This window comes from Pristiophorus japonicus, chromosome 20, assembly GCF_044704955.1.
Source record: "Pristiophorus japonicus isolate sPriJap1 chromosome 20, sPriJap1.hap1, whole genome shotgun sequence".
Lineage (NCBI taxonomy): Eukaryota > Metazoa > Chordata > Chondrichthyes > Pristiophoridae > Pristiophorus > Pristiophorus japonicus.
Genome location: NC_091996.1, coordinates 34015193 through 34028279, shown reverse-complemented (window position 1 = coordinate 34028279; position 13087 = coordinate 34015193). Strand labels below are relative to the sequence as shown.

Here is a 13087-nt window from a genome sequence, read left to right as displayed (position 1 = left end):
CTAGGTGTGTCATCTTGGCGCAACCTTGACACAAAGGAGATTTACCTTCCCTCCCTCCCAAGGAGGATAGTTACTCATTGCAGGTACTTAGCAATATTGTCAGTAACACAACTTACCATAATGAGTATTTAGCCACCACAACAGGGACATGCATTATACCCCATCAACTGGTAACTCTGCCAGTTGGAGGTGCAGAGCTGCGTTATTTAGTTCTCTGGTTTTCAGTAAACTTTCTTTACATTTTTTAGTTAGCTGACATGTGCGGAAGCCCATCACCATGTTGTGCATTCCTAGATCCAGCTTCTTCATGAGGGCAACATGAAGCACTAGGTAGAAAGCTTTATGAAAATCAATGAAGGGAATGTGAGTGGATTTCTTTCCTCTTAATCTTACAATACTCAATGATCTTGCATAAAGCCATAACCTGTCCTACACGTTGTTCACGAGAGCAAACATTAGTCTTTTTTTCTGATTACTTCATGGGCCTCCAAAGCATTTTGCATTGCACAACAACCCCAAAAAACACCTTAAGAGTCATTGATATCAGTGAGATTATTCAGTAGTTTTTGGGCTTATTTAGGTTTTTCTCCTTATGGATAAAAAACACAATTGAGCTCTGGAACACCCAAGAATATGCATGTCCTATTCCTCAATCGCAGAATGGTAGCTCCAAGGAAAGTCAATGGTTCTTGGTGGTTCTCCAACATCATTCTTGCTCAGAGCAGCTTTAAAAAATTTTGGATGAATACTTTCCCTATTTGTTGTCTTGCTATTGTAAGGTTCTTAGACTTGACACCAATTTTTGGTTGCAAATAAATGTTATTGAGTTCAACCAAGTCTTGATGCACTCAATATTTTAAGCAATAGTCATACAAAGAAATAAGCAATATTATCTGCTTTCACCCTGGATAGAAATTGTAACCTTCATTGATTCTTCCATTCTTGTCTCTCTCTATAAATTTAAGGAAAGTTTAAAATCTTTATAGAGCTCTAGTCTTGCAAGCCATCCCTTAAAAAGAGTTGTTCTTCAGTTTCCTAATGATCTGTTGATCGTTTTCTTGTTTGTTTGTAATATAGGCTATGCTCTTAACTGGGAGACTATTGACCCTTTATTCAGCATTCCTTGCTAACAAAGACCTGTCCTTGCTGACAAAGCTTTCTCTTGCAAAATTTCATCCACACCCTGAAGAATTATGCAAATGAGCAACTTAATCATTTTATTATGTCTAGCTACAGTACATGCCTATTAGCTATTTATAAGTGGAAAAGAATGAGATTAAACCAAATTTTATGAATAGGGTATCTAGGTGAAACAGTGTGGAATCCACTTCCTCCAATCAAATTGATTGATCGATGTCGTCTATTTGTGCAGCACACTCTGCCATCTTTCTGAATCTCCATGCAAATTAAATGATACTATTTTTGAGTCAGATGCCAACTCAGTAAAGTGTTCTTCAGGGTGGGGTGGCTTGACCCATCCACCTCCACGGAGGTGTGTGGGGGGCCTGACCCATCCACCTCCATGGCACGAACCTGGTATTGTAGTACTTCCAGGAACGGTGCAGTGGCTCTAGGCCTTTTGGCTAAGAGCATTGGCGCAGAGTGATCCTTGATGTGTGCAAGGTGACCTCTGGCGTTTGTGATTTGACAAAGAATTGGAACGATTGGCTACGAATTTAATTAAAAAAAAAAAAAAAAGTTCTTCATTTCATTCTGTGTACACATGTAGCGGTGGTGGTGCTGGGAGGAAGGGGTTGGTTGACATTTTGGGGGAATAGACTTTCACGCCCAATAGCAGCAATAACAGATCAGGAATAACAGATGCAATACAGAGCTGCCCTTATGGTACCAACACAAGTGTTGCATCACTCATGTTGTCTGTCTTCAGAGATTGATGTATGTGACATTGCTGAGTTAGTCCCAGTTGTGCCCATTATGAGGGTAGTTTGGTGCTGTGGATTGAAAGGGTGGGTCCTCATTTCACTCAATACCCTTTACAATTAACTGAGAAAGCAGACTTTCATCCCATTTATCCAGCCTGGATTTCAACTCAAGTCCCAAGAAATCACAATATTTTACCACCAAGCTAACTTCTGGTACAGTTCCAATGCTGCATATTATAAAATAGAATGATAGGAACATGTATCAATTTGAGATTAATACATTGATGGAGAATTAATATGTTTAAAATGTTCCCAAGTCTTCCCTTTGACTTTGAGCAATAGGTACAGTAGCATAGTGAAAGAATCAGCTGGTTGAGTAGCTAACGCCCACAACAATTTTCCAAGTTCTTCATCTGAATTACATTGTTGAATTGGTATTACAAATAAAAATATTTTATGATAATTTGTTTTATTGCTCATAAAATGAAATATTATGAGTGCTATACCAGCCTACCAAATGTTGTGTGTTATGGCAAGGGGCTATTCACTGCTATGGATCTATTCACTGCCATATACCAGTTGTGCAGCTACATAGTACGAATATTGATTATGTATGGCAATAAGCCTTAGGAACATCAGTAAGAAAGACTTGCATTTATATAGCACCTTTTACGACCACCAGACGTCTCAAAGTGCTTTACAGTTAATTAAGTACTTTTGGAGTGTAGTCACTGTTGTAATGTGGGAAACCCGGCAGCCAATTTGCACACAGCAAGCTCCCACAAACAGCAACGTGATAATGACCAGATAATCTGTTTTTATTATGTTGAATGAGGGATAAATATTGGCCAGGACACCAGGGATAACTGCCCTGCTCTTTTTCGAAATAGTGCCATGGGATCTTTTACATCCACCTGAGAGAACAGACGGTGCCTCAGTTTAACATCCCATCCGAAAGATGGCACCTCCGACAATTCAGCACTCCCTCAGCACTGCACTGGTGTGTCAGCCTAGATGTATATGCTCAAGTCCCTGGAGTGGGACTTGAACCCACAACCTTCTGACATAGAGGCGCATGTGCTACCCACTGAGCCACGGCTGACACATTACAGGAATAGGCCATTTAACCCCATGAAACTGTTCCGACATTCAATTAGATCATGGCTGATCTGTATCATAATTCCATTTACCCACCTTGGTTCCATATCTCTTAATATTCTTACCTAACAATAGTCTATCAATCCCAGTTTTGAAATTTCAAATGACCTACCCAACCTTAACAGCTTTTTGGGGGAGAGAGTTTCAGATTCCCACTGCCCTTCGTGTGAAGAAGTGCTTCCTGACATCACCCCTGAACGGCATAGCTCAAATTTTTAAGGCTATGCCCCTTTGTTCTGGACTCCCCTGCCAGCGGAAATAGTTTTTTCTCTGTCTAACCTATCAAATCATTTAATTATCTTAAACACCTCAATTAGATCACCTTTAATCTTCTATGCTCAAGGGAATACAAGCCTAATCTATGCAACCTGTTCTCATAATTTAACCCTTTTAGCCCCAGTATCATTCGAGTGAATCTACATTGCACTCCTTATATAATACAGGAAACTGAGCAGATTTCAGGAGGCCATGCATTTAGATCCATGCAGTAAAGGGGACGTGATATTGGTTAGGATCAGTTAGAAATGGTAAAGTTCAGACCAGTTGATCTATTGCGTTGTTTTTAATTGGTTATTAACTGAAAGTTAAAAACAATAAATTAGAAGCTCACAGGCAGGCTGTGTGGTTATGAGTAGCGCTGGGCAGAAGGAAAGCCTGCAGTTCAACTACAGGCCAATTGAAATGCTGTGATCGCCACAGAGACATTACTAAGATCGATTTTTGCTGGACAATTAATGAATAGGACGTTGGAACATAGGAAAAGGAGTAGGCCATTCAGGCCTTGAGTCGGTTCACCAGTCTATTAAATCATGGCGCTTTGTACCTCAGCATTTCCTCATCTTTGCTCCATATTCCTTGATCCTCTTATCCAACAGAAATCTATCAATGTCAGTCTTGAAAATTTCAATTGATCCAGCCTCCATCTTTATGGGGCAGAAAGTTTTGATTTTGACGATCCTTTGTGTGAAGAAGTTGTTCCTGATTTCACTCCTAAATGGCTTAGCTCCCAATTTTGAGTATGCCCTCTTGTTGTGGATTCCTCACCAGAGCAAATAGTTTACTCTATCTAACCCCTTTTATAATTTTAAACACAAACACAGTAAACTAAATGAAAGTAAACCTACAGCTGACATTCTGGGAAAGGATTCAACAGCCTCTCACCTATAGTTTTCCAATCGAGTTGCTGCTGTGAAATAGAACACAGATACATTTGAAGATACATTTAGCACTTGGCCCCTGATGACAAAATGGTCTGAAGGATGTACTAGAAACCATACCTTATTCCTTCTTTGTCACTATTGCCTAAATATCTGATCCATGTGGGCTGCGAGGGAAGGGTCCAGACTACCGGCTCCCTCAAGTTTTAGACGGGAACTGGGCATTTATCCCGCAGGATCACCGCGTTCTCCCGGAGCAAGCCAAATCCCGAGCACAACCCTAAATAATTCCCAGTGTGTGGTCTCCAGCGTGTCTGCAACCCAACAGACACACCCATTGACCCAATTACAAAACGGCACGGTTGCTGTACAAAATGTGCTTATTGTTTTGTGATGAGAATGGGGAAATAATCTGATCTTTTTGCTACACATCAAGCGCTGCCCAAAGAGAATTTATCTAAAGGTGACACTCTCTGACCAGTACTCTGAAACTTCTGTAACGAGGGCTGACTGTTACCCATGATAACCATTGTGGAAGAATTCTAACTATTTACTGATCCGAGTTGCCACTGATCGGCCAGTGCTGGGAGAGAGGTTCGCTGTGTTAGAATTTAGTTTAAGGCTCAGTTTTACTTTCTAAATCTAGAATTTGACGCCAATCAGATAGCGGCAAAGGGAGTTGGGTCTCGGCAGGCATCTGGCCTCCGTGTTACATAGCGGGTAACAATCGGAATAATGCGAAACTGCTTCACGTTGCGAGAGTGGGTCTGACCCACCGAGAGGGAAAGGATTAAACGCGGCACATTAATCAATACAAAAGCAAAATACTGCGAATGCTGGAATCTGAATTTCCAGCATTTTCTGTTTATACATTAACTAATACAGTGCACGGAGAACAGACACCTGGATATACCAGTGCCTTGCTTGATCCAATTCTATAATGTCTCCTTGCCGGGTGCGTAATCCTCATTTTACACAGCCCAAACTTGCACTAAAACTTTTTCGTACTATTTATTGTCTATACTGTCATTGTTCATATATATATAGTAATTTTATATATATATACTGTAATTATATATATAATGCAATTATATATACTGTAATCACATATACTGTGAATTATATATATAACTAAATCATATATACCATAAATATATATACTGTGAATGTTTACATATACTGTAACATATACTGTAATTATATATACTGTACTCATATAAAGCTACTGTAATTATATAGTAATTATATATACTATAATTATATACATATTGTAATCATATATAAAGCTACTGTAATTATATATATATACATACACTGTAATTATATATACTATAATTATATACTGTAATCATATATATAGTAATAAATATACTATAATTATATATACTGAAATATATATCTACTGATATATATATATATATATAATTTTCATGCACAGCCACGATGGGCCGAATGGCCTCTTGCTGTGCCGTATACTTCTGTAATTCGATGATAACCACTTGAGCCCAGGCCGGCACTGAGGCCAGTTGTCACCAACACTTTTTTCAGTCTGGCCTGAACAGCGAATTGCAAAAGAAATGCTTGAACAGCATAAGGTACACTGCTGGGAGAACGTGAGTACTTTAGACAAAGTTACAGTGGGCCACGGATTTTGGTGGCATAGTGACGTGAGTTTGAATTGAGAGATTTTACAGTGGATTAGTGGCAGATGCATTTATTCAGGATGGGCTGTCGCTAGAGGTTTTTAGCGCCGCTACCGGATCAGTAATGGAGCGGTTCAGATGTCATTGATCGTGCTGTATGTTGAACGAGTCTGCAGCTTGTTTTTTTCTCTCTCGGACTCTCTTTAAATTGTGGGCAGTTTGTGTGAGCCAGTAAAGCTCTGGGGATCACTGCGAGTGGCTGTATTTTGATGCACACACCGCTTTCATTGTGTTTTGGGGGATAATGTTGAGAATTCCGGGGTGAAGGCAGCGATTTCTCTGGTCATTGTGAGTGAGGGCATTCTGAACACATTTTACTGAACGCATTCACCAGGTCCCGACACACGCGGAGCCGGAGCAAATCTTCCTCCATTCGTCTGAAAGTGTTTTTTACACATTTGTGCGGGTTTGCAGCCTCTGAACTTTAATCAGGACCAACCCCTTGTAAAATTCTCCCGCTTTTAGGAGAAACATTAAATAAGATGTATTTTTAAACAGCATTTTCTTTGACTAGATGGTCAGAACCTTCAATCAAAATATCTAGATTTTAACGGAGAGAAATTAAACATGAAAGTGAAGATTAAAATGTGGCCTTGTAAAATGCTTTGTATCATTCAGTTATTTCACTGACTTTGCGGATATTTTTGTAAAGTCCAAAGCCAGCCTGTATTTTTATACTGGTTCTCAACATCGCAAACCCACTTCAACACGCCCAGTCTCCTCTTCCCGAACGGAAACTCGCAAGTCAAATGGAAACTTTCAGTGTCTGGAACTCACTTCACCCTTCAGGGAATCAATAACTGGCGGGTCACTTCCAGTCCTCTTTAGGTGTTGCTCTGCATTGTGTTCAGTTCATACCTTTTGTATTCTTTCTACTTAACATTTCATGTTGGTGGGATACACTTACAATTTCAGCAATATAAACCGTTTGCTTCAATACATTAACTTAACATAAATACATTTTCAGTCCTCATATACAATTCTGACACAAACCTTTTTCACAATATAACCTTTTTTGCAACAATGAAAGTAATAATACTTTATTAGCATTTGACACAATTTCGGTCACCGTCCATTTGAGTGTTATTTATAAATACCCACAATAACATGCCTCCCTTTCAAAAATGCCAAATAAAACCGTGCTAGAACAATCCCGTCGCATTTTTGACATGCATTCCAGTATCTTAAAGTTGGTTATTTACACTTTAACGTTTTAAAGATGATATGTGGTGAGAGATTCAGAAGTGTAATCTTAAATTTGCAAAGCTGACAGAAGCTCCGAATGTAGGTGTGGACCGAGATTTAACAGGACAGTGTCCCTGCCTTGATGCATCCATGCAGGATAATCACAATTATTTTAACTGAAAATAATGTGGAGGTGGTTTACTTGTTTTAGTTACATTTTTCCTCATTTATTTTATTTTAGTGACTTTCCCTCTTGCACCTTGTAGTTACATGACACCCACGTTCTAACCTTTCCGTTCCCACCTCAGTTACTCCATATATTATTTCCTTAACACAGGTGCTCACACTTCCCAGGAAATTCCTGTGTCCACCTATGATGTGGACCTTTTTCTGTTAGAACCATGTTGTCTTGTTCTTCTTATGTCCTGAGGTTCTTTAGGTGCATAGTGGATGTGGGGGTAGAAATCCTTTTTTAAATTGATTGCCTTTACTAAAGATCAAAGGAGAAAAAGCTTACTATTTACTTGAGCAGGGTCAGACTGGGGTGAGTGTGATAGAGGAATTAATGTTACCCCCACTCTGAACCCCAGGCATTATATATTCGTTCTGTTAGTAGTTCTTTTTTAACGGTATGTTATGTGAGCAACTCACCCCAGCATTACTTGGATCTGCTCTGTGAAACTTAAGACATTGTTTTACATAAAGTAGGTCGGACAGTGTCAGCGGAGGCTTAGTGGGGGTAGCATTCTAGCCTCTGAGTCAGAAGGTTGTGGGTGACTTGGGCACAAAACAAAATCTAGGCTGACACTCGTGCTGAGGGAGCGCTGCATTGTCGGAGGTGCCGTCCTTCGGAAGAGATGTTAAACTGAGGCCACGTCTGCTCTCTCAAGTGGCCATAAAAGATCCCATGGCACTATTTCGAAGAAGAGCATTATCCTCAGTGACCTGGCCAATATTTATCCCTCAGTCAACATAACAAAAAAAATAGATTATCTGGTCATTATAGCATTATTGTTTGTGGGAGCTTGCTTGTGCGTAAATTGGCTGATGTGTTTCCTACATTATAACAGTGACTACACTCCAAAAGTACTTAATTGGCTGTAAAGCACTTTGTGACATCTGGTGGTCGTGAAAAGTGCTATATAAATCCAAGTCTTATTTTATTTTATATGTTCAAACCCAAGACAAACTAATTCCTGATAAAATAAATAAAGACTTGGAAAATATGTTTAGAACTAAGTTTATAACTAAGACTATCATAACAATTCCTACAATATTCAAGTTTTGCAATTGTTGTGTGCAATTGTTTGTGTTATAATATATCACAAGTAGGCAAATCACCTATTTATTTATATATTTTATTTTTTAATTCAGGTAATGGGCTGACCTTGGAGGGAGCTGTACCTTCAGACCAAGACAGTCATCCCAAACCAGCAAAGAGAGCACGGACGTCATTCACAGCAGAGCAATTACAGGTAGCATTGCGGCAGGGATCCCCGACTCTCTTACCGCAGGGCAGTCCATTGAAGATCAGACACTTTCCATTCATGTTGCTACTTCTATTCCTGGAGCATACTTAATGAATACCACTGCCATCTACCAGTGAGGAACATGGGATAACTAACCAATGGGCTAAAGATTATATTTCAGAATCACCCATTGAATATTATAGCACTTCCCCATGTAGACCATATCCCATCTACCATTCTTACCTCCACATTGTATAACCTCACACTTTGTTACATTAAACTGCATCTGCCATCATTCTGCCCACTCATTTATTTTATGAATTTCCTACATAACAAAGAGCAAGCCTCTATTCTACAGGTGTCTTCTGTTATACCTGAACTGGAAGTGCTTCATGCTGTTACTGGATGAAATATATAAAATATATATTCCTGGATAGCAACCCATCGTTACAGTGAGACAGTAGTGAATATATATATAGAAATGGGCTGGGTCATTGAATGTATTTAAGGTGGAAATAGACAGATTTTTGAACAATGAGGGAGTCAACAGTTATGGAGAGCGGGCGGGGAAGTGGAGTTGAAGCCAGGATCAGATCAGCCATGATCTTATTGAATGGCGGAGCAGGCATGAGGGGCTAAATGGCCTACTCCTGTTCCTATTTCCTATTTCTTATGTTAATATGGTGTTTATTTATAGAGGGGCCCTCATTTACTGAAGAGACAGTGAATCACAAAATGATCTAAATCAGACAAAGTCAAGTATTTGCAAGTTAATTTCAGATTTTGAGTCAAATTGAACTCTTATCCCTTATAGTGACATCTCGTGCCATAATGTAGATCCCGCACCAACTGCTTTAGTCTCAATTGTCTTTTCCTTTAATAGGTACAAATTGATCTTAAATGGGAGACACTGTCTTACAATCCTTATATTGAACTCCGCCTTTGCTGACAGTACCTTTCTCGCTATCTGTGTACAGGTGATGCAGGCACAGTTTGCACAAGACAATAACCCTGACGCACAAACGCTTCAGAAGCTTGCGGACATGACTGGGTTGAGCAGACGTGTTATCCAGGTATGAATAGATTCACATAATGAAGAACGTGTAGATGCGCATGAGCTGTGTAGCTGCTGAAATGACATGCCAGTGAATAACTCTCTGCATTATATCAAACAATGTATACCTGTACCAGAAGATGTGTTTCTTTCTTTGGGCATAGATCACCAAGAACGACAAGCCCTACTAAGTAGTGGGATGATTATTGATAATTCTCATTCTTATTTTGTGGTACCGTGGATCAGCAGAGCTACAGACACAGCCAGTTCCCAGCATTTGTTCCACTTCCATTATTTAGGCTGCCAGGGTTAGTTTTCACTGCAGCAGACACTAAAAGTGGGATTTTCTCTCATTGACCAGGAATGGGGAAATCATTCCTGAGTAAGCCTGATACGGTGTGAACTTTCAAATTATGCTTTGCTTTTTTAAATGTAAGCTTTATCTATTTGTTAAAAAATTTCTAGGCATCAGCTGCAATGGAGAGAAAGTTAGGGACAGGAGGAGACCATTCAGCCCCTCGAGCCTATACCACCATTTAATGAGATCATGACTGATCTGTGACTTAAATCCATATACCCACCTTTGCCCCATATCCCTTAATAGCTTTGGTTAACAAAAAGCTATCAACCTCAGATTGAAGATTAACAGTTGATCTAGCATCAATTGCCATTTGCGAAATAGAGTTCCAAACTTCTACCACCCTTTGTGTGCAGAATTGTTTCCTAACTTCACTTCTGAAAGGTCTGGCTCGAATATTAAAACTCTGTCCCTTAGTCCTAGACTCTCCAACCAGCGAAAATAATTTATCTGTATCTACCCTATCAGTTCCCCTTAATATCCTGAAAACTTCGATCAGATCATCCCCATAACCATCTAAACTCTGGGGAATACAACCCTAGTTTGTGTAATCGTAATTTAACCCTTGGAGTCCAGGTATTTTTCTGGGAAACCTATGCTGCACTCCCTCCAAGGCCAATATATCCTTCTTAAGGTGTGGTGCCCAGAACTGCTCACAGTGCTCATAGCTGCAATATGACTTCCACCCCCTTGATATATTCAAGAGGGAGTTAGATATGGCCCTTACGGCTAAAGGGATCAAGAGGTATGGAGAGAAAGCAGAAAAGGGGTACTGAGGGAATGATCAGCCATGATCTTATTGAATGGTGGTGCAGGCTCGAAGGGCTGAATGGCGTACTCCTACACCTATTTTCTATGTTTCTATGTTTCGATATATTCTAGTTCTCTAGATATAAAGGCCAGCATTTCATTAGCCTCTGATTATGTTTTGTACCTGTCCATGACATTTTAATGATCGATGCACATGGACCCCTAAGTCTCTTTGAATCTCCACTATTGCTAGCTTTTCACCATTTAGAAGGTACTCTAATTTATCCTTTTTAGATCCAAAGTGGATGACCTCACATTTGCCAACATTGAAATCCATTCGCCACAATTTTGCCCATTCGCTTAATCTGTTAATATCTCTTTGTAATTTTATGCTTCCATCTACTTTGCTTACAGTGCCGCCTGGCTTTGTGTCATCATCAAATTTGGATAGATGGCTCTCTATCCCATCATCTAATTCATTAATAAATACGATGAATAGTTGAGGCCCCAACACAGATCCATGTGGCACACCACTAGTCACATCCTGCCTATTAAAATATCTGCCCATTATCCCCACTCTCTGTCTCCTAGGGGGAGTGTTTGCTAGTGCTGTTGGGGAGGAGTTAAACTAATATGGCAGGGAGATGGGAACAAATGCAGGGAGACAGAGGGAAACAAAATGGAGACAAAAGCAAAAGACAGAAAGGAGATGAGTAAAAGTGGAGGGCAGAGAAACCCAAGGCAAAAAACAAAAAGGGCCACTGTACAGAAAAATTCTAAAGGGTCAAAGTGTAATAAAAAGGCAAGCATGAAAGCTCGGTGCCTCAATGCAAGGAGTATTCGGAACCCAGGAGAGGGCTCTGAGCGAGTCAGAGTGGGTGAGAGCTCAGATGAACAGGACCCCAAGAAAGAATGCAAAAGCAGGAGGCAACAGAGCAGAGTAGCACTGGGGTAAGTGTAAACCACAAGGTGATAGGAAGGGCCAATATGTATGAATATAAAGGGGCTGCAGGAGGGGTCAAAACTAAAAATCATGGTTTAAAAACTCGTATTAAAACACTCTACCTAAACGCACGCAGCATTCAAAATAAAATAAATGAGTTGACGGCACAAATCATTACAAATGGATATGATTTGGTGGCCATTACAGAAACGTGGTTGCAGGGTGGCCAAGACTGGGAATTAAACATACAGGGGTATCTGACAATTCGGAAAGATAGACAAGAAGGGAAAGGAGTTGGGGTAGCTCTGTTAATAAAGGATGATATCAGGGCAGTTGTGAGAGACGATATTGGCTCTAATGAACAAAATGTTGAATCATTGTGGGTGGAGATTAGAGATAGTAAGGGGAAAAAGTCACTGGTGGGCGTAGTTTATAGGCCCCCAAATAATAACTTCATGGTGGGGCGGGCAATAATCAAGGGAATAATGGAGGCATGTGAAAAAGGAATGGCAGTACTCATGGGGGATTTTAACCTACATATCGATTGGTCAAATCAAATCGCAAGGGGTAGCCTTGAGGAGGAATTCATAGAATGCATACGGGATTGTTTCTTAGAACAGTATGTTACAGAACCTACAAGGGAGCAAGCTATCTTAGATCTGGTCCTGTGTAATGAGACAGGAATAATAAACGATCTCTTTGTAAAAGTGATCACAGTATGGTTGAATTTGTAATACAGATTGAGGGTGAGAAAGTAGTGTCTCAAACACGCGTACTATGCTTAAACAAAGGGGACTACAGTGGGATGAGGGCAGAGTTGGCTAAAGTAGACTGGAAACACAGACTAAATGGTGGCACAATTGAGGAACAGTGGAGGACTTTTAAGGAGCTCTTTCATAGTGCTCAACAAAAATATATTCCAGTGAAAAAGAAGAGCGGTAAGAGAAGGGATAACCAGCCGTGGATAACCAAGGAAATAAAGGAGAGTATCAAATTAAAAACCAATGCGTATAAGGTGGCCAAGGTTAGTGGGAAACTGGAAGATTGGGAAAATTTTAAACGACAGCAAAGAATGACTAAGAAAGCAATAAAGAAAGGAAAGATAGATTACGAAAGTAAACTTGCGCAAAACATAAAAACTGATAGTAAAAGCTTTTACCGATATATAAAACGGAAAAGAGTGACTAAAGTAAATGTTGGTCCCTTAGAAGATGAGAAGGGGGATTTAATAATGGGAAATGTGGAAATGGCTGAGACCTTAAACAATTATTTTGCTTCGGTCTTCACAATGGAAGACACAAAGACCATGCCAAAAATTGCTGGTCACGGGAATGTGGGGAAGGGAGGACCTTGAGATAATCACTATCACTACGGGGATAGTGCTGGACAGGCTAATGGGACTCAAGGTAGACAAGTCCCCTGGTCCT

General features: G+C 40.0%; 1 protein-coding gene across 1 annotated transcript in view; it reads left to right on the top strand.

Moving 5' to 3' along the window:
* lhx6a (LIM homeobox 6a) overlaps positions 1 to 13087 on the top strand; it is a 64209-nt gene that overhangs the window by 39117 nt on the left and 12005 nt on the right. Inside the window, exons 6-7 of the mRNA XM_070863402.1 lie at positions 8461 to 8561; positions 9533 to 9628. Of these exons, the coding sequence (XP_070719503.1) occupies positions 8461 to 8561; positions 9533 to 9628 (197 nt within the window). The remainder of the gene's footprint in view (positions 1 to 8460; positions 8562 to 9532; positions 9629 to 13087) is intronic.